General features: G+C 35.1%; 1 protein-coding gene across 2 annotated transcripts in view; it reads right to left on the reverse strand.

The window, feature by feature from the left end:
• Positions 1-423: 423 nt before the first annotated feature.
• Positions 424-21,340, reverse strand: part of Arms (Ankyrin repeat-rich membrane spanning) — a 28,125-nt gene continuing 7,208 nt past the window's right edge. Inside the window, exons 2-22 of one of the 2 annotated variants that reach the window (XM_018507213.1) lie at positions 14,448-15,774; positions 10,429-10,560; positions 10,035-10,133; positions 9,865-9,963; positions 8,967-9,164; positions 8,791-8,889; positions 8,301-8,597; positions 7,584-7,959; positions 7,293-7,457; positions 6,832-7,039; positions 6,334-6,756; positions 6,035-6,257; positions 5,778-5,957; positions 5,222-5,681; positions 4,959-5,124; positions 4,411-4,873; positions 4,161-4,334; positions 3,942-4,086; positions 3,743-3,864; positions 3,365-3,485; positions 424-1,687 (exon numbers count right to left, since the gene is read on the reverse strand). In XM_018507213.1, coding sequence (XP_018362715.1) covers positions 936-1,687; positions 3,365-3,485; positions 3,743-3,864; positions 3,942-4,086; positions 4,161-4,334; positions 4,411-4,873; positions 4,959-5,124; positions 5,222-5,681; positions 5,778-5,957; positions 6,035-6,257; positions 6,334-6,756; positions 6,832-7,039; positions 7,293-7,457; positions 7,584-7,959; positions 8,301-8,597; positions 8,791-8,889; positions 8,967-9,164; positions 9,865-9,963; positions 10,035-10,133; positions 10,429-10,560; positions 14,448-15,719 — 6,174 coding nt within the window. In that variant the 5' untranslated portion in view covers positions 15,720-15,774 and the 3' untranslated portion in view covers positions 424-935. The remainder of the gene's footprint in view (positions 1,688-3,364; positions 3,486-3,742; positions 3,865-3,941; positions 4,087-4,160; positions 4,335-4,410; positions 4,874-4,958; positions 5,125-5,221; positions 5,682-5,777; positions 5,958-6,034; positions 6,258-6,333; positions 6,757-6,831; positions 7,040-7,292; positions 7,458-7,583; positions 7,960-8,300; positions 8,598-8,790; positions 8,890-8,966; positions 9,165-9,864; positions 9,964-10,034; positions 10,134-10,428; positions 10,561-14,447; positions 15,775-21,340) is intronic. The other variant, XM_018507220.1, reaches the window with a different exon arrangement.

The following is a 21,340-nucleotide window of genomic DNA, read 5'->3' on the forward strand; positions in this document are numbered from 1 at the left end:
TATATATATATATGTGCATATGTATATACATATTTACAATATATTGTAATGAATGATTAAAACCCTGATATATTCCGTCCTAAAGTGTCCTAAATATTTAATGTTATGTAATTGCAATTTTTGCCATTAATAAAACAAATGTATCATTAACACATTCTTTACGTTTCTCTGTGATTACCTAGTAATACATCGTAATTCGATAAAGAAAAAAATACACCAAAATTAATAAAGAAGTATTAAAGCGGCGAATAAGTGTTCATACTACAATAGTCTAATAAAATTCATTATAAAAACTTTTTACTTTGGGAGTAAATATAAAGTAATACATAAGTAATAATTGCTGTTTGTATAAGTTATTTTTGAGACATTCTGCATTTTTTGTTTGATAAAATTATGGATAGAATTCTATAAATTATACTAATTTGCACTGACATTATGAATTGACTCAAATTGATTACTAGGGACAAGGTACTTTGGTATATACTGTACAACAGGAAATATTCCTCATTTTCCACGTTTCAACACATTTCAGTACTAATTCAGTATAAAAAGGAAAATGTCAATAAATATCTGCATTCATAAATGCATTGATTAATATTTACATGGAATGGTCGCATCGGCATCGTATATCTTGAGATCGTTTCGCTAAACTAAGGATTATTGCACGACTTGCGCAAGAAGGCATCGTTCGTTCTCCAAATCACTAAGCAGATGAACACGTTTAACATTTTAGCTATAAAAATTTGCTCGTTCCATCATTCGTTATTTACATAAGGGAGATATCTTATCTCGATGCTTATCGTCAAAATAGAATTACAGCGTATAAGTTTGCTCAACAGATGCCAGTCATCTTCATCACGTCGGTATCAATTAAACATACAGTGCGCCGAGTTATCGCGTGTTATCAATTTATCATGTATAGAAGACGACAGGTGTCAGACAGGTGTCTCTGTGTCGTTCCGCGTTTTGGCGTTATGCCGAGACTGTGATTGAGCGTTCGAAGACTCGCGTATCACAAGACTCACAGTATCAGAGTAATCCAGGTCTACTCGACGTTCTCCATCTCGTGGTAGACTCCTGTTCGACGACGGTGAACTGCTATTCTCTGCACTGCAGTCATGTTTGAACACGCTGTCTGATTGGGAATGTGTTGGCGTGGACATTTCAGAGACTAGTGGTGTAGACTCGTCATCGCTCTCACCACCGGGTGCCGGTGATCCCGCCGTCGGCGCGGTGCCAATTAAACGATCCTTCAACCTTGACAACTTCTCCAGGCTGGAAGTAGGCACCGGTATCATCACTTCATCATTAAACGTCGAAGACGAGCGTCTCTTAGTGGACACAGACGATGGCGTAGTCTTCTGGGGTATATTATTCCCCATACACCTCTCGTCGGTCGACTTCGATCTGATTGCAGGTTTCGGTGATGAAGGCGGAGAAATAAATAGCGAGGACGGTCTAGTGCTAATGTTGCTGCCGCTTCTCTTTAGGGTCTTATGTGAGCAGGTGGACCTCGTACTTCGTTGAGATGTGATGCTACGCTGAGAATTGGTACGTTGAAGGAACATGGTGGAGTCGTGCGAACTATCATCCGAACTGCCTGGCTCGTCATTAATTGGTACCCAGTGAAACAGCGGACTGGCTTGAAGCAGTACATACTCCGTATCGTGTACCGAAATGACAGGTCCTAAAACAGAAGCTCATGTAATATTTGCTTATCATACTGTGTTCTAATTAACTATAATATACATTATGAAGCCATTTAATTCCAAATCATAAAATAGATTTATTCCTTATAAAGGTTTTAGGCAGAAATTTATCAAGTTATCGAAAAAGATATTTATGATAAAAAGATACGATTTTTCGATTTTTTTTATAATTCTGTTATTCCAATTTTCATTCTTCAAAACGCTTGGTCATGATAATGACAATTGAAGACTTCTAGACGTAAATTGCAAAGAAGGTAATATCAGATATGGTTTCCAAGATAGTTTTATTGCCACTTGCTCTCGTAATAACATAATACTGTTCATAACATAGTGCTAATAATATAGCAATAATATTCATAGTGTACACATAGTACAGGAAATAACGTGGACCGGAGTAATAGGACGCAACTTTTAATTTTATCGCCAACGATCACTTTACATACAACAGTTTTAAAAATATAATACATTGTTATACGTCGTCTCGGTTAGCATAAACATTTTCCACACGAGATATTTGTTTTGTCAACAATGCGTTATCACAGTCTTTTGTACATGAATTGTTCACAGAAAACATCAAACGATTAACTTTGAGAGTAGTGCCTCTGACATTTTTTTTAAATATCATATAATAATGCTTACAAATGCAGTAGAGTATGCTCGTGTATTACTGACTAAGTTTTTTTTTTAATAATGCAATCTTTTTTGTTCAATATGGCATTATACATCGACATTAAACTACACTGTTAGAAATTTCGAAATTAATGTAAATAACATGTAGCTTGTAGTTATAAAGTAATTGTAAATCCACATAAAAAATATTTGATATTATGGAAAATGTATTAAATTTAATAAAATTTAATAAAATTGATATTATGAAAAGCACCATTAAATTTCATATGCATATGCACCTAATATACTTTTCAGTTACAAATACATTAAATTTAATGTAATACAATTAAATTTTACGACATTTTTAACAGTGTAGCTTATAAAATGAGCATTATATTAAACTAGTCCTACGAGTACGCAATACAATAGTGATCCTATTACAATCGTTTAATGGCTTTCATTTTGTTCTTTCTTCGTGCGATATGTATCATTGGTTTCTCGCATTGGCACATGAGTACTTTAAGAAAATTTGTACATGTTTCTACAGAGAATAGCCTTTCATTTTGTAAGTTACAAATGGCCTTACAGTAACAGTATATTTATATAACCATTTTATTTGGCTTGTCGAGTGCTATTGCGACTTATATACATCTTTTGTCGCTAATACTGTAATGTTCTACGGACATACAGATGTATAAATAAAACTATAAACAGGATGAAGTATGTCCTTTGAATCTTTCTTTTTTTTTTAACATCACAAAATGGCAAGCACCGTCCTTGAATGCAGTGATAATGATGCCTAGTCGTTGCACGTTTCGATAGAAGTCACGCCGGAAAAATCTCTGCTTTTGTGATATACGCAACATGAGCGATTTATACTGTCATTCATTACTTGACGGATATATACATCATCCTATAGTCATCCTATTTCAGATTTGACTAAACGTTAGCACTGTATTCGGCGGAGGTGTCACTGTTTTGGTCAGGCTGCGGTGGCTCTTGCACTATTACCAGAGGCAGTGTAAGTGGTAGGGGAGTAGGCTCACCTGAAGAAAGTGAGTCTGTTGTTGGAGCCACCGCTGGCGATGGCACATCTAAAACATCTTCGCAAGCTTCTTCATTCAAGGTCTGCAGTGCTCCGCAAATCATTTGCTCCTCTAATGTTACCTGAAACGTATACGATTATATGCATTTTAGCATGTTGACAACAGATAGTATTTTTTACTTGTTGCATATATAAATAAATAAAATTAAATATAAAGATTTTTTTATTTCTCAAAGTAAGTACAACAGCTTACCTGAAACTGATACCGAGTGCAAATGTAAATAAATAAAAATTTTTTTATAAATTTTCAGTTATATCAATTTGTAAATTTATTTATGAATATTTTGTATAAACTCATTTAATAATACTTATATCATACCTGTTTTTCCATGATAGATTGTTTATTTTGATCACGGCGAGTTGATCCATCCGTTCTCGATGCTCCTTTCTCTTTTTCGACGTGAGCAGACGCACGTATGGAATTATTTGGCAAAGCGTGATCTATAACGAATAAAAATGATTAAAAAAAATGGTTGAATCAAAAAAGGAGCAGCTAAAAAAAAAGACGTCGAATGTACCTTTGCGTAAAATTTGTTCGGATCCTACGGTAAATCGAACACTTCGAGGACCTTCCTCATATGTGAATGACGAGAGTTCCATTTCACGCAGTGATACAATTACCATACGAAATAGTTCCCAATCTCCAAAAGTCATTTTAAATACCTAAAAAATATAAATATATCTAGTATTTAAAAACTTCTTTTTGAAATATAAAGATGCAGCATTCCAAAGATTACTTTTTTCAGTTCTTGCAAATCGCAGTGTAATAAAACTCGTCCATTAATATTGTTTTCTTTGATGGCTTGCTTATATATCGGTGCTTGTATCGAATTAAGACTTTCAATTTTGTCGATCAGATCACAAACCCCGTTCACTGATAAGGACGACAGTTTTATTTCTAGAATTTCGGACTGCAAATACAAATAAAGCAATAAGTCACATCTTTTCAACAGCAAGAAATATTCGTACAATTAATTTATAATGTACCGGTAACGTAGTCGTTACGGAAAGCGGTTTTGTCATTGGTTCCATGGAAGGCATTTGCACCCAAGCTGGCGGAACTTGCCATTCAAAGCTTGGCTGATAACCCCACGATGGCGTCGGTGGCACGGATCCCTGCAAACTCGATTGCTTGACAAGTTTCGCATGCCGATTTGTCGACGTGTTTCTTTGTGGAGCCCATTGATCAAACGGAACGCCGTGACCACCATGCCAAGTTCCACTTTGTTTATGAAATAGATTCGTGTCTTCCTCTATACTTTGTTGCTCCTCCTTTATTTTTTTCTTAATGTACGGATCTAGATTAATAGTGAAAGGCAAGAATATTTTCATATCACTAATGAGTAAGCTGGACCGATGGAAAGTGAGAAAAACATCCAGTTTGCGTTCGTCTCTATCTATCTCGAGAAGTGGTTGCACCTCTTTCAATACTGGAATTTGCGGTCGCACTCTAATAAATATAAAAAAAATATATATAAGCGGTGTAAGAAAAAGGTATCATATAAAATTTTACATATTATATAAGATTCACATACTTATCGTAAAGACTTTTAAGTGACATATTATCATCCAGAGTTTCCTCATACAAGTCGTAATGAAGAATGAGCCAAGATGTCCTAAAAGGCCACTGCTCAGTAATGTTGATCCAACTAGCTAAGTGATACCAGTTGAAGTCAATCTGGAATGCTTTAAGTAATCGTCCTGGAAAAGAAAGATAGATAATATATATAACATATATATATATATATAAGATAACATAAACTCGTATATTGTAATATTATGTGACTTAATGCATTACCGGTAACGTAAACGACATTCATTAATCTCCTCATGCTGCGGGGATTCACATCGCTAAAGTAATCATCAGTGAGCAGCATCTTATTAAGATCTTGCGCGCCGCCCAGTCGATTCAAATTACTGCCAATACTGCTAGCGATCGATTCACTCAATCGCATCTTTCTACTGCCCTTTCTAGTTTGGGGTTTCAATTTTTCGTTGCTATTCATTATAGCCGATTCCGTGCTGAGTCTTCTACTCGATACCGAATGATGCATGGTGCTGGTCGCGGTATAGTTAACACTCTCCTCAGCCTCCGTCCATGCCGTCTTCTTGTAGTATTGAGCAGTCTGTTGCGCAACCTTGACTTTACGTAAACCACTATTTTGCAAGTAGAATGGCAAATGCACCATATTCCGCAAGTAATCATGACCACCGATATTCGATTCCGAGAATAGTCTCCTGCTATTTACTTCTACCGCCTACACGCACAATATCGGACGATAATTATCATTAAAGTAATGTCTCAAAATTGATATTACGATTTTTTAAATATTTTTATTTTAAAGGTTGCTTACCTTAGATATAATATGTGGATCAATTGCGAGTATTACGACAAAAGGATATCCGTTATCGCTAAATAAAGCCTGTATAGCGTCCAAAACGAGTAAAACTTTATCCTGTTCACAACTATCCAAACCATCCACTATTACAACTAGTCTACTTTGTTGAGCCATAAAACTATCCAAGCACTTGACCTATTTAAAATCGTGATTAAAAGCTATACTGCTGCAAGCAAAGTTTTAATCGTTATCTCAATAGATGAGTAATTTACCATTTCTGTCATTAAATTGACCTCGCTTTTTAAAGTCTGAATGAATCCTTCGCTCTTCAGAGTTTCTAATTTTGATATACTACGCTGAAGGTGTCTCCTCTGTGAAAAAACCAATGCCTGCAGTGTTCTACTCCATGTGTACAAATTTGCTATTATACTGATGGCCAATACCAAGGCGATCGATATCATGATAATGTGAGCAGTAACTCGCTCTATCGTGGATCTAAACGTATAATGATATAAGATAAGTAACATAAAAGCGAAGAGAAAATACTTATATCCGACATATAATTACTCACTCATTGTTGGAAATATCTACGAGGTACACCGTAAGTATCGAAATACCGACGAGCAAGCTGCATAAGCAGAATTCAAATATGACTACGTAAGGCAAGCAGCATAAATGCCTCCATTTCCATGTAGTGGTTGATTTATCCGGTTTTGGTCGAAATGCTCTGTATAATCTGGTAGATAGAGAACCGTAGTCATTCTCAATGGAATCATACAGCGAGCCAACCATTTGCACGACCGCATTCTCACCGGCAGCAGTCGTACCCACGCGGGTTTGATCTGTGAAGTAAAACTTTATCGGCTGCACTGCTATGCCATCGTGACATTGGCTGCCTGGTGGATGACAAAAGATCACTTGCAATAGCAATTTTAGAGCGTTTAGCTTGGTGGTGAGCGTTACTGTCAGATTATACGGCCAGTACCAATCGTATCTATGATTACAGATTTTCGATAATGACATTGTATATGAAATAAATAGAAACTTCACTCCTTGCTATTTTTCTTACCTCTTATTGGCATACCAGACGAGTATCAGAAAAATATAAACGACAACTAGTAAACTTATTCCAGACGATAGACCAATAATCCACGACTGTAAGGCGAGGCCAAGTGTGATACCCACAAGTAGGGATACGTGAGCTACTACCAAAAAGAGTAAGGAAGAGAATTGGAATACTGGATCGATCCATTGTCGCGCAAAGTTCTTCATTTCCTCTGAAATAATAGTCGTTAGTACTTTTTCATAAAACTCACGTGTATACAGATGTATACCGAAAAATACTTCAAAAGTTTAATTTAAATTGCCATAACGTAACATTTCATTTAAAATTAAATTTTGAGTTTTTAATATTTTTTTAAAAAAAGATTTTGTTCCAAATTCATCAAAGAATTATCAGTTCATAGAAAGAATTTTTGTGATATTCCGTAAAGTTGCTAAATAGCATTGTAACAACTCATTTAATGATACCTCTTAATTTGTTCAGTAAAAATGATTTCCCAGAGCCCCATTTAGCATAAAGACCGACAGTTATTGGCGTAGAAAGCGATGGTTCACTGAGAATGTCTGCCAGTGCACTGCTGTACAAATCGTAACCAAGCATGTTTTCATTGTCCTCATTAGTATTTAAGCGCCCTGTAATGTTTATCACATTTTTCTATAAAATGAATTAAAACGTTAAAAGTATATTTTCCACATATCGTGAATTAAGTTATCAATAATAACGTGACACGAATAATAGCATACGTCTGATTAACTTACGAGCACCGAATATTTGACCAAGCATCGTCTTGGGATGATTGACATCGATGTTGTAAGGGGTTTCACCTTGTCTATTCGGACGGTACAATAACTGGCTATTCTTTGGATTCCTCAGTAGTATCTCGACGATCGCTTTCGATCGCGCGCGCATCGCTATGTGTAGTACAGTGTCGCCCTTCTTGTCCGTAGCCGAGACCTTGGCTTTCTTGTCTAAAAGCAATTGCACGATTTCGGCGTTACGCGACCTCACCGCCCGTAATAAAGGCGTGTCGCCGTCTTTCGTGGCAATCTCCAGGTCTGGGTTAGCGTTTAGTAACAATTTGAGTATCGCTATATTGCCTTTCTCTACTGCTATGTAAGTTGCGGTTTTTTTATCCTAAAATATATACGGACGGGATCGTTAGTTCGATTGGGACGATTCAAAAGTATCCGCGGGGGTGTCACGAACCTAGCTCGAAGTGGCTTAAGGATACCACAAGACCGGATCCGTTATCATAAGATTGTCTCTTATTAAAGTACCCATCATACTTAAATCTAGTGATTACTTTAACAAGTTTCACATTTCTCACCATGTGGAACTCTCGACACGCGTAACAATTCGGTTTACCGAAATTATCAATAATTGGGAACCGCAATGCACGGTGAAAAGTACAATTTTTTCCAAGTCGATCTTCGAGGAAGATACGCGAATATGAGGAAAAATAAGTTGATTCATACTTTTCCAGCGATGTCGACGTCCGCATATTTTTTCAGCAGTGATTCCACCACGCCTCGATGGCCACCTTTAACCGCGTGAATCAGGTTTGTGTCACCAGCACGATCTTGAATATTAACGTAAGCACCGGCATTTAAAAGGGCATTCGCTATTTCGTGATGACCTTCACGGCAGGCAATCGCTAGGGCGGTACAACCATCTTTGTCTAGAGCGTTGACGTTGGGCTTGTGCTCCAATAGTAACGATACCACCTCCACGTGATTACCGAGGGTTGCCACAACCAGAGCAGTCCACGAATACTACAAAGAAAGTCGTTAAAAGGATATAAAAATATCATAAATTATTTTAATATCTAAAATTAGAAAAGTTCTGAAATATTTCTTGTTATATTAAAACGTCTTCTGTTCATGATAATTTCACCACATTATTTTTCATCAACTTGGAATCCATCACTTTTCCGTATTATTTTTTATTATGATTTATCGATCTTACCATGCCTGCTGTATCGACATTGGCCCCAGCTTTAAGAAGATTATCAACAATTTCTATGTTTCCCTTGCGCGATGCCCATATAAGTGCCGTTGTGCCATACTGAAAAAATAATGAACATGAGTATCCCAAGAGTAAAGCACTGGCCATCGATCTGTAGTACATCCGCTGACGATTACCTTGTCGCCGACATTGACCTTCGCCCCGTGAGCAATGAGATCTTTGACTATATCAGTATAACCCCTGCCAGCGGCCCATACTAACGAGGATATATGAAAATTTCCATGCGCGTTGACGTCACCTCCGCGCCCCAGCAGCATCGTCACCGTCGCCGACCTGCCCTTGTACGTCGCCCACATGAGCGCCGTCCATCCACCCTACAATAAAAAACTCCTTTAATTTTTTATCTACAACGTCAATTTTTTCAAACAAAGATATTTATATACCTTTCTGTTGAAAGCTAAAATACAAATAGTCGACAAAAAACATAGGTATATAGTGATATTAAATATAGAGGATATTATTAAAAAATGTTAATGTGTGATATATACTAATATGTTAAAAATCTTAATAGAATTATACAGGGTGTCTCAAAATTTGTGACTCAAAATACTATAGCAAGAAAGTTCTTAAAAAAATAAGTAAAAAAAAATTATTTGTTTCCGAGATAATAAGGGTTTAAATATAGCCAATTACAGATTATTTAGACAGTCACCCGACAAGCTCAGCGTTGAAGTATGCACTCATTAATACTACTCACTGTACGCGCGTATCATGAACAGGTTTAAACGTAGTCTGTAATTGGCATATTTAAATCTGTGTATCTAAAAAATTACTGCATAAAATAAAAATTTACAAATAACTTTTTAACTAAATTTTTCAAGAATTTGCTTGCTATAGTATTTCGAGTTGTGAATTTTGGAATATCTCTGTATTTTTTAAAGGAAATAATTTCGACGAAAAAGAGACGATAAAACTCTTGATATGTATAACGAAAGAGGACAGAATTTTTGCAAATATAATGAATTTTCATTAATGGCATTATGCCAGGCTAGTAAGTGTGCAACTTCTTCTGACCATGTCTCGATGCTCCAAATCGGCGCCGTGCTCAAGCAATTCGAGACAAATTTCGGTGTGGCCTTCCTTCGCTGCACACAGTAATGCTGTCCAATTATCCTAAGAAATTATACAGAAACGTAAATATACTGAAATTTTTATTTAATATATATAATCAAACGGATACTAACCGCGTCTTCAGCATTAACATCCGCTCCATGATTGATGAGTTCTCGGACAAAGTGTATTTTTCCCTTAATTGCTGCAAGGATGAGGGCGGTACTACCGTTCTATTGTAAAAGAATAATTTGTCAAAGAAAGTTCGACAGCTTAAATACAACAACGAATACAGGAAGAACTTTCCTTCACGTAGTCATGAATTTTTTATTCATGATTTAATTAACCCAGAGACTATCTATAAATATTATTCTTAGATTATATTATTTCTCCTTCAAAATTTTTTACCCCATGAGAATGAGATTTTTATCGTCTATTTATATCGATTGCTATTATAATTTAATATTCTGGAATTTCTGATCGCACACGATCTTTGAACACCTTTTCGAGCGATTCACGATCACTTACCTCATCTCTGTCGTCGACCTGCACTCGCTTATTTTCGAGAAAGCTCTGCAGTCCGACGAGATTATCATCTGAGATATAGCTCGCGAGTGATCGGTAACAAAGCGATACCATCGAGTCAGTCCGATGCAATGTCTGTGGAAAAATCAAGAGCGATTGTCGTGAGATTTCGATGCTGTGTCCAATTTTTCCTGCTGTTATTAAAAATCCGTTAGAAAAACTTGAGAAAAATTAAGTAAATCCAATCGCTGTTTACAGAAAAAACACATATACATGTACAAAATATATAGCAAATTGCACCATTCAATTCCTTTATTCAAAAATATCATAATTGTCGAGTACAAAATTTAAAGAGTAAAAAATTTTTGGATCTCTTTGGGTCTCATCTTTTAAACCTTTTTTCATTCAAAATTATCTCAACTTTGCACATCTATGCCTCTATTTAGTCTAGTTTTCAATAATATATTATGCTTCGACGTAAATGGTGCAGCTGAGCCACAACATGTTACAGAAGTAAGCTTTCAAATTATCGGAATGCGGAGCAAGCAGCGATTTTGAATCGCCGAGGGCAATTTCGCAAGTATTAATCCAAGCAAATAAATAAATAAATATACCTCCTAAGATTTCTGAAATTCTGACTCATACTTCTCGGTTTCCTTGTTAAAGCTCGCGCCTGTAAATAGCATCCAGTTCAAAGTAAAATAAAAGAACGCATTCTTGCTTCGATTTTGCGTTAAAACAGAGATCGGTATTATTTAGCCGAGTTTTTCCTCTGTTCTTTCCCGAATGATATTGGATTTATGATTTTATTTTAATGGCGACAGCAATGAGTATGCGTGAAAGAATTGCGTGTTATATATTAACTATAATCGTTTCAATTTAGTTTGCAACTGCACGCAAAGCGTACGTTCTCCATTCGCGACAAAAGATTTAGAGAACGCTGCTTGCGTTTTTCAATCTTGCAGAATGGAATCTGGGTCAGCGATAATGAGTGACACACAAATGATAAGGGACTAAGTACTTGTGTGCATGGAGAAAGCAGTGAAACTGCGAACAAAAAATTAGTAATGTTAATTGTAAATTTTAGATGCAAAGCAGAATAAAAGAAATAGAATCATTTTTTTCATGCTCCATTTGCGCGAATTAACTTTATTATTTATTATTCATTGTTTCCTATTATGTTAATTATTTTTAATTGTTATGTTAATTAATTTTCTATTTTTTATTTTATACATACGTCTTTTTTTCGTTACAATTTTTTGTTTTGTTCAAAATAATTTCCACTTTTTTTCTTATTATTTGTTCAACATTCATATTATTTCTCATGCCCAGTTTTCATACAAGTTAATTAGTGACAACAAATTTTGCGCGTTCAGACAATACTTACGGTAAAATCTGATTAAAATCGAATTTGCTCTGCGATCTGTGCACCGACTTTTACGTTGCGGAATTTACATACATGTAGATGTTATAATAATATTTTAGATATTACTACCATAAATGTAGGTTAAACATCGAACAGAGATATAATCTTGTAGTAAATACCGTGTTTTATTTTTTTTTAATCAAAAGATCCTGCAGCAATAATTTAATGACATTTCATCGACGTATATTATCGATAAAATCTACGCGCGTAAATTGACTTGGCATTTACGATATGTAAGAGGATATAATGCTAAATACACTCCTTGACGCGATTATACTCATAATCCTGCGATGCGAAAGTCCTGTACTTCCCTCGCATAACAGCGATAGTAATAGTCAGTAAACTTTGCTACAAATTATATTGGAGAAGTTCGTAATACTATACAAACTTCAACATTCAAGCAGCTGTAACTTCGTTAAAAATGAAAAGAATATCAACTTAAAAAAAAGAGTTTAAAAGTTAAAAATCTCTACTTTCGGAAGGTTACATGTCTTTTGAGTTTCTGTAAATTTGGTAACTTTTACATTTTTTAAAAAACATGTATGATATAAATGAAGTAGCGCTACGATCCAATAAATTATACAAATCACATAAACTTTGTTAATGTTAAATCCAGATATTTTTAATAATCTTGTTGATAATTCACGTTTTAAATTAAAAATACGAGTAAATGCTTGATAAAAGAATACGAAAGGCGATCTGTCAGAAATGTAAATCTAGTTTTTGATGCAAAGTCAAAATTCTAAAATGTGCTTCAGCGTCGATTCTCAAATCAGAATTACCCTGAGAGAAAAGTTTCTTTTTTCGATGTTTAGAATCGTTTACAAGGATTATAGCACCATTCGTCGTTTACTACGGTCCGAGCTCTACTGAATAAAAATCCAATGCGGGAGTACAAACGCATATAGGCACACACACGCACACATATACACATAGAGATACATTAGATCAGGTCTATTTCATGCAGTTGATTTTGTCACTATGCTGAAATATCTGGCAATCGCATGGCTTAGTATTATACGCATCAAAGCAGATACTGATGCGCGCTTTACGTCGAGATAAAATCAGTGTCACTGTGTTAATTTGCAAGTGTCGACGGATATGGCGCGAGCATTAGCTGTCAAATCAATGACAGAACCGAGTCGAGCAAGATTCCACTACGTGCGCACGTGGCATTTGCCATTTTGTCTCCAAAATTGTCTCTGACACGTGGCACTAATGTGTCTTATTGGTTCATATCACAGATATTAGTCTACCATATATATGATATATTAGATTTATTAAATTATCTATTAGTCATAACTACAGTTCATTACTAAGTTAAAGGTACAGTAGTAGTTTTAAAACCAAGAAGAGTTCGTGGTTAAAAATTTCTGAAATGTAAGTAATTAACTTCAATTAAATTTTGTATGTTTATCTCGAGACTGAAAAAATATTTTTAGAATTTCAGAGTGGCAAGATTAATATGTTTCATAGAGATGTATGTAATCGTTCAGCTTTTTAATTGTAGTAATCTTTTTGTAATATTTCGTGAAATTATTTATTCATATTAATATGATGTAGGACAATAGACAATTTAATTATTGTCTAAGATAATTATTAAACTATTAGACAATTAACTATTTTCAACAGACGGCCATGACATTCGGTTCCTACTTGCAGATTAGTTATCAGTTATAAATGCAACAAGTCCGATAAGATAAAAGCTCGAGTTATGTCGACAACGGAAGCGTTGATGTTCTTCGGCGGCCTGCAATTGCAACAATTAGCATTCTATTATTTGTAACGAGAACATCGTCATCGTTTCAGCTCGGTTCGATCTTAAACAGGCGTGTCAATGTAAAGCGTAAATTATTTTAACCATAGCATGTGCTAGTATACAAATTAATCAAATCTAATGTTATAGAGTCACTTACGTCAATATCTAGCCAATCTGACACGTGATATTATCGTCGTACGGGTTCATGCTCGATAAAGTAATAATAAAAAATTTTAATTTTTCTCATTTGTTCGATTTATCAGCGTAATTTGGTTATTTCATGCCCATTCTTTTAATAAACATTGAAGTTCATTGCTAAAGATTGTTATTATAATTACTTAAAGAATTTAGGCTAAAAATAAATCCACTATTTGTACGATCTCTTTTAACTCCGTGCCAGACTTGAATAGACAGTTCTTAGGTATGTATATGACGTCATATTTAGAGTAAGAGCTCTTTCAATTCCGATTAACGCTAATCAATGGTTAACTCAATTATCACGATTGCCAACGTGAGAACTAAACACATAAGAGGAACAGAGAGGAGACGTTCTGATAGATTAAACTGCTGTTGGCACTTTTGCGAGTTAATCGTCGATTAATTTAATCAGAAGTTGGCGAAAGAGGTCCTAAGTAAGGCCCTTAACAATCATAAATCCACATTATCTATATTAGTTTCTAAATATTATTTGTTAATATTTTATATTATATTAGCTTCTCTCCCAAATCAGAAATGTTTTACTTGATTGAAAAGATAGCCAAACTTTTAATGGGTGTTAATGAAAAAAAAATATTAACAAAAATGACGAAACGACGTGCATCCTGATTCTACACTAACCGCCTGTGAATGCCTTCGGATGGCGAAGTTAAACTTGCGACCGATACCATCGGTGGCTGGCGCTGTGAAGGTGATGGTGGGTACGTGAATGTGCGAGAACACGTGATGAGGATGGTGGTGATGATTGTGCAAGTGATGATGGTAGTCCTCGTCGTGCCAGGTCGCGGGATGCGACTCGGGTATGTGAAGACGAAGAAACGATCTTAATCCGCGACGCGTTTTATCAATGGAAATATCGTCGCTGATAGTGGTAGAGGTGGTTGACAGATTCGACAACGTGGCACTTCGTTGCAGATTGTAGTCTCCATTCGGTAAAAGAGAATTCGGCACACCGGGAATAGCTCCGAGCAAGCTGGGAGCCAGACTCGAACAGATAGCTGCGTTTGCTATGCTGGACTTCCGAATTGGGTTCACGCTGGTGCCAGCTAGGATATCATCAAAGGTTGGCGACTTTTGCCTGGTCTCCGTCGCAGGGTTTAGCAAGGTTTGATTCAAGTCAGAGCTCGTCATCGGCAACGTTAATCTGCGACCACCGCTGGATTTTTCATCGAAACTGTCTCGAATAACGGCTATCAATGGTTGTGGTACTGTATTGTGTACTTTCTCGACATCCGAGCATTCTTTCGCACTTGTCGATCGTTCTGATAATGTCGAGGAACGAGAGTGTTTGCTAGATCCCGAAGGAACCTTTAAGAAATTAGACGTCAATTGAGATTGCTTCGATTTAGCCGTAGTAGTTGGTTTCGTAGGAGTGCGCATTGGGTGGTCGCCGATTGATGAAGGTTGAAACCTCGCAGATGACTCCTTCGTAATGACATCTTCGTGTTTGAGCGAAGGGAAGACACTGTCGGAATCCGTTATCGGCACTGACAATCTTCGTGTTTCGACTTTCGAAATCACATCACTGCTCTTATTGTATTCTTCTTTTGTGTTACAACGATCTGATATTGCGTATTCATCTACATTGTTTGGTGACGAGCTGGAGTTTTCCAACGATTGTAAGCATTTAAAGATGCGATCTCTCACGTATAAAGTAGAAGTCGCAAGTTCAAGGCTAGGTGAGACCAATTTTGGAGAAATCTCCGCTTTTGTGACGTTGGTCTTTCTTTCGACTTTTGTCGAATCGTCATCAGAGGTTGTTTGTGAAACACTTTTTTCCGATTCTTTTGTTGGTGTGGCTTTGTCCTCCTTCCCATCATCGTCGTCTTCATCGAAACTATTACGGAAGAACGCCGCCGCAATTCTATAACGTTCGTCTTTGGCCTTCCGCATGGCATTCTCTTTGAACTGTCTATTCAGCACGAAAATCGAAAATGGCTTTCATTTGCTATGAGTAAAATATACACACACGTAGAATTACCGAATTTTAACATTTAAATACATTTTTTATTATGTAAAAATAATTCCTTCATGAATATGACGAGAAACAATACAACTCGACTTTACAACAATCAAACGTTTCTTAAAGAAAAAAATCTACTATTTTGATAATATATACATCAATTTAATGCAAATAAATATATTAATGTTTTACATAAATATATAAATACACTCGTCAACAAATTAATCGCAACGTAAATTTATACCAAAATTTTGCATAACTTCAAATAATCGTAACTCCGTGAAGAATGGACGTATTAAAAAGTTTTTTTTTCATTCTCAAGGGCAGAATCCGTACTTTAAGAAGATTTTCATAAATTTTAAATTCACCTTTATTTCCGCCTGTCATCTTTTCTAAAGAGAGAGAGAGTAAGGAAGAATTACATCTTCACAAAAAATGCATAGTTTGACACATTCTGTGAGATAAAATTAATTTTTTTCACAAATGCTATTGTAATCATCGTAAAGTACGGACTTTTTTTGCGAATTAAAAAAATCAAGATTTGTACGATTTTTTGTTACGGAGATATGGTGAATGAAAATTATCTATGCATTTTTGTTCAATTACCGCCAGTATAAGCATTATCCGATGCACACCATGGAAGGCTGATCGGATTTTGCGATCATATAGGTGTGTTGGAGGAAACGAGTGAGTGGCATTTACATTTTAAAATCTGGTATTTCCGTCTAATTTTCAAATGATTACAAACACATATTGAAGCAAGCTCTAATTGTGGTATTTCCCACTTATTCGGGCTGCGTTCCATTTTACGCATAATGTGCATGATGTATCATTTTATCCTTGTTTGACACTCGGCGAAAGACAAAGATAAAATGATACATCATGCGCATTATGCGTGAAATGGAATGCAGCCTCGGTGTAGTGCTGCTTTGGAAAAATCATCAATGAATCTTCAGGAATAGAAGCCTCCTCCAACACACACACACATGCACGCACGTATACAATGCACAAAATTCGATCAGTAATCTCCCCGTGGTGAGCATTGAGTAACTCTTAGCCGTTGTGCTAGCGATAATTGAACAAAAATGCATAGATATATAATTTTGATAAGCTGCACCTCTGCAACAAAAAATCGTATGTCGATTTGATTTTTTTTTTTAATTTGCAAGAAAAAGTCCGTACTCTACGATTATAATACCGTTTGCGCAAAAAATTCATTTCATCCCACAGTGTGTCAAACTACGTAATTTTTTGGATATGTAACTCTTCCTTACTTTAGAAAAGATGGCAGGCGGAAATAAAGATGAAATTTATCTTTTTAAAGTAATGACTTTGCCCTTGAAAATGAAAAAAAAAAGCTTTTAAATACGTCCATTTTTCACAGAGTTACGCTTACTTAAAGTTATGCAAAATTTTGATATAAATTTATGTTGCGATAATTTTGTCGAGTGTATATAAGTTTAAAATAATTATGTCTTTAAAAAAAAAGATACAATTTATCACTTTTTAGAACGCAATGTAACACAATTTAATTGATAGATTAGATAGATGTATGATTCACATAATGATTTATAATTTTTCTTAAAAAACACGATTATAAAAACGTAATATGTTAATATGAGAAAAAATTGTGAATGTATGTTTCACTGCTTAAGACGACTAGATGCGCGCTTTTTAAAGAGCTATAAATATATAATTTTAAGATACAGTCATAACTTTTTTTACCAAATTATCACACGATTAAAGAACTAAAAACAATTGATTAAATATTGAAACTAGTATACGATCAAGTTCAAACATGTACAAACATAAATTCAATTTCCAAAACTGGATAAGTGTATACACAATTAAATACAGATTGTGATTAAGTCTATTATTTTGCTATCCCCAGCAAAATCGAAAGACCCAACTCACCACTATACCAGTTTCAATCTCTGCCACCGTGAATAGAGTTAAATCCCTCCCCGAGGAACCGCGGCCGAAAGATTATTTTAAATCATTGGTATACCGTGAAAAACGGACCCTCGACAAAGTGGTGAGTCGCAGCATTTTTTCCAAATTTCGCGCAGTCATCCAGCTGATCGGGTCTCACAGATCGGCGGCCAACGGCTTCACGACGTCTCGCGCGACTTCTTCCTCGTCGTTAGGAGACAATTGCAGAATGTCGACTCAGAACTGTGACCGAGCGAGACACCGACGACGCCAGCAAATCGCTCGAGAACAACGTTTAGCGGATACACATCACGCGACATTTATATATCGCGGTGGGATCTCTTTAACTTCGTGTACATACACACAGTCTGAATCGCGTAACGGCGCGTGCTGTGTGTCGTCAGCATCGTAAGCTTTTTGGTTCGGAAATTGTTTTCTTTTCACGCGGCTGTTTTAATTCACAATTTTGAGATTCATAAACTGTTATTATAAACATTATAAACAGAATGTATGTAATTAATTTTGTAATAAACAAAAGAATAATATTTTAAAAGAAAATGCAATATGTTTTAAAATAATTTGGAAGCCATATAATACTGATTTGATTGTGATGGAAAGCCTTCTAAAAATATTTCATGTACAAGATACATAAAAACAAAATTTGCAAATATTTTTTCATTATTTAAATGGCTCTACTTTACGTAAAAATTGGAGCAAATTTGTTAGAAATGTTTCGCTACATCTAACACACAGTGAAAATCAAACTGCAAGTTCTTAATTTTTAATACCACAAAAGTCGAAAAAAATGTGTTTTGCTTATAAGCCACTCATATTTTATACAGAAAAATAAATGCCGTGTAACACTCAAAAAAAAAAAGTTCTGCCAATAAACGGTACCGTAGTACGCGTGCATGCCAGTATATGTAAGACATTCTTCTAGTATTGAGAGGATTACAATCCTAAATCCAGTACTTTATGGTTATACAAAATTCCTTTACTTTGTAGAGTATCCTCTTGAGGTCATATATAAATGGAAAATCCTCTGACATTAACACGGAACCGCTAAATTGGCAGAATATTTTTTTTTGGGTGGAAGTATATCGTTACATTAGAATCCATGTAAAATTGTTCGGAACGGAATTCCGTTCTTGATAAGAGAGAGAGAGGGAGAGAGAGAGGGGGGAGGGAGATATATATATATATATATTTCGAGATAATAGCGAGAGAAATATATCTATATATATATTTCGAGATAATAGCGAGAGAAATACGACATGTCAATGACGTCACTAATTCGTGATAACGTTCTACATATGCGGCACCGACATAATTACATCGTAATCTTCCGCGGTTAATCCTCACGGTTGCACATTGTGGATTTGGCGCGACGGTGCGGTTTGATTAAGCAATTTGTAAGCCATGATAAGCGTGCGACGATAACATTCCGAATTTTATTTTCACTAGCGTATTTATCTGTCCTCAGAGTTATAAGTTCAACTGGAACAATTGCTTTATCAAGAGAACATACGTAATTGAATCGCAAACTTTCGATTTACCTCGCATAAACACATTTTGCAGTAATTAAGCGAATTAATCGAATTTTTATTTAGCGTGGGACACGTGCGTGATACAAATTCTCGGATATTGAAAGTTACATAATCGCCCTATCAGTCGGAAACTGATCAAACAACTAACGGAAGCGTAATTGGAGAAATGAGAATTTGATACGATTGCCACGTGCATGGCAAACAACAAATGAAGAATTAATTACACGTAGGCGAGAAATCACGATACATTACAAAACACAGAGTTAGACATCTAAAACAATTGTATATATGTGTTTTAAAAATAATCATACATCATAAAAATTCAAACAATATTTCAAATAATAATTAGAAACAAAATTTTACAGATTTTTAAATTTTTTAACATTCAATTTAATTTTTCTAATGCATTTAATTTTGACTATTTTTTGTTATGATTTTTTAACAAAATGCATTTACTTTTTAACAAAAAATATTATGTGTGTCTTAAAAAGATAGTAATAATGCAAATAAATTCGCAGATTAAAAAAATCAGTTAGAACATAAAAAAATAATAAGAAAAAGGATCGACTCTAAATCATTTGCCAAAAAATACTTCTTCGCTTTAAATACGATTGTTTTTAAAGGCACTTGCCACCGTTAGTTCTCGCCTTAATCCCGGCCAATTAAAATTCTCTTGGTAAACTAATTAATTGTGTACACGGAACTTTATTGCGCTTCATAAAACGAAATGACGCAATGCCGTTTGGCCGAATAGTGTCACCATTGCAGCATCGATGCGCAGCAAAGCGAGACCGAGTTAATAACGTTATCATTTCTTGCGGGATTATTCGACGATAAGCTATACGCTTTCGCCAAATTAAATTTCGGCCAACTGATTAAACGACGCTAAAGGGAAAAAAAAATTAATTTATTTCAACGGGTGAGTTGCAATCGATTTTCGCTTTGGAACGATATTCTAGAAAACAAACTCAATCGAAGAAAGTATCGTTACAAAAGTTCTATTTAAAGTTTACTCTAACGCAATCAAAAGGTTCAGTATAACACTGCTCCAGCTCACTTCAGTTCAAGAGAACTCTCGAAAGATTATTTTTATCATTAACAATAACTTTCTCGAGTATTTCAAAAGATTAAGACCATTGTTGCATTAAACGCTTTAATTGAATTTGAAGTGTATCATTACCATACATTTCGGATTTTATAAATCTTTAACTCGAAGTGCTGACTAAATAAATGCTGATTAGCAAAGATTCAACATTTGGACATTGAAAAGTTAACTGAAAAGAAGCCACGTCCTCCCATATGACGAATAACGAACGTGATAAGCAACGAAGAATGATCGTAAAATTTGGTACCTTGTGAAATGGACGACCAATATCGCGATAATCATAAAATTCATGTGATACTTGTGATAGATAGAAAATATTGCGTTGTAATAAAAATGCTGTTAATATACAGGGTTTAATAATTCTGCTGACAACGCTCGTGAGCAGGTAGAGCGGACTAAACTGAGACGGAAAGTTCTCTACCATTTTGCAATTTTCTCAATAGTTAACAAAATATTAATTACTAAAATTGCCGAATATGGTCTCCAATAATGTTTTTCTCAAATACTATCAACTTACAAAAAAGCTGCAAGAGATAAAAATTGTTTATTTTTTTTTCATAGAATTCTAAGGATTTTTTATCAACTTTTTAATATTGTATTTTTTTTATACATATTGACAACTATTTTTACCAACATGAGAAAATACGATATTGAAAATTTTTTTAAAAATTCTCAGAATTTTATGAGATGAAAATAAGCAATTTTTGTCTCTCGCTGTTTTTCTGTAAAGTTTTTTTTGATAGTACTTGAGTAAAAAATTATTGAAAACCAATATTCAGCGATTTTTTAGTAATTATTAATATCTTGTTAACACACACACACACACACACACACACACACACACACACACACACACACACACACACACACACACACACACTATTGCGAAAATTGTAAATAGTAGAGAACTTTTCGACTCAGTTTAGTCCGTTCTACCTGCCCACGAGTGTGTCAGCAGAATTATCAA

The sequence above is a fragment of the Trachymyrmex cornetzi genome, unplaced genomic scaffold (assembly GCF_001594075.2).
Source record: "Trachymyrmex cornetzi isolate Tcor2-1 unplaced genomic scaffold, Tcor1.1 scaffold109, whole genome shotgun sequence".
NCBI lineage: Eukaryota > Metazoa > Arthropoda > Insecta > Hymenoptera > Formicidae > Trachymyrmex > Trachymyrmex cornetzi.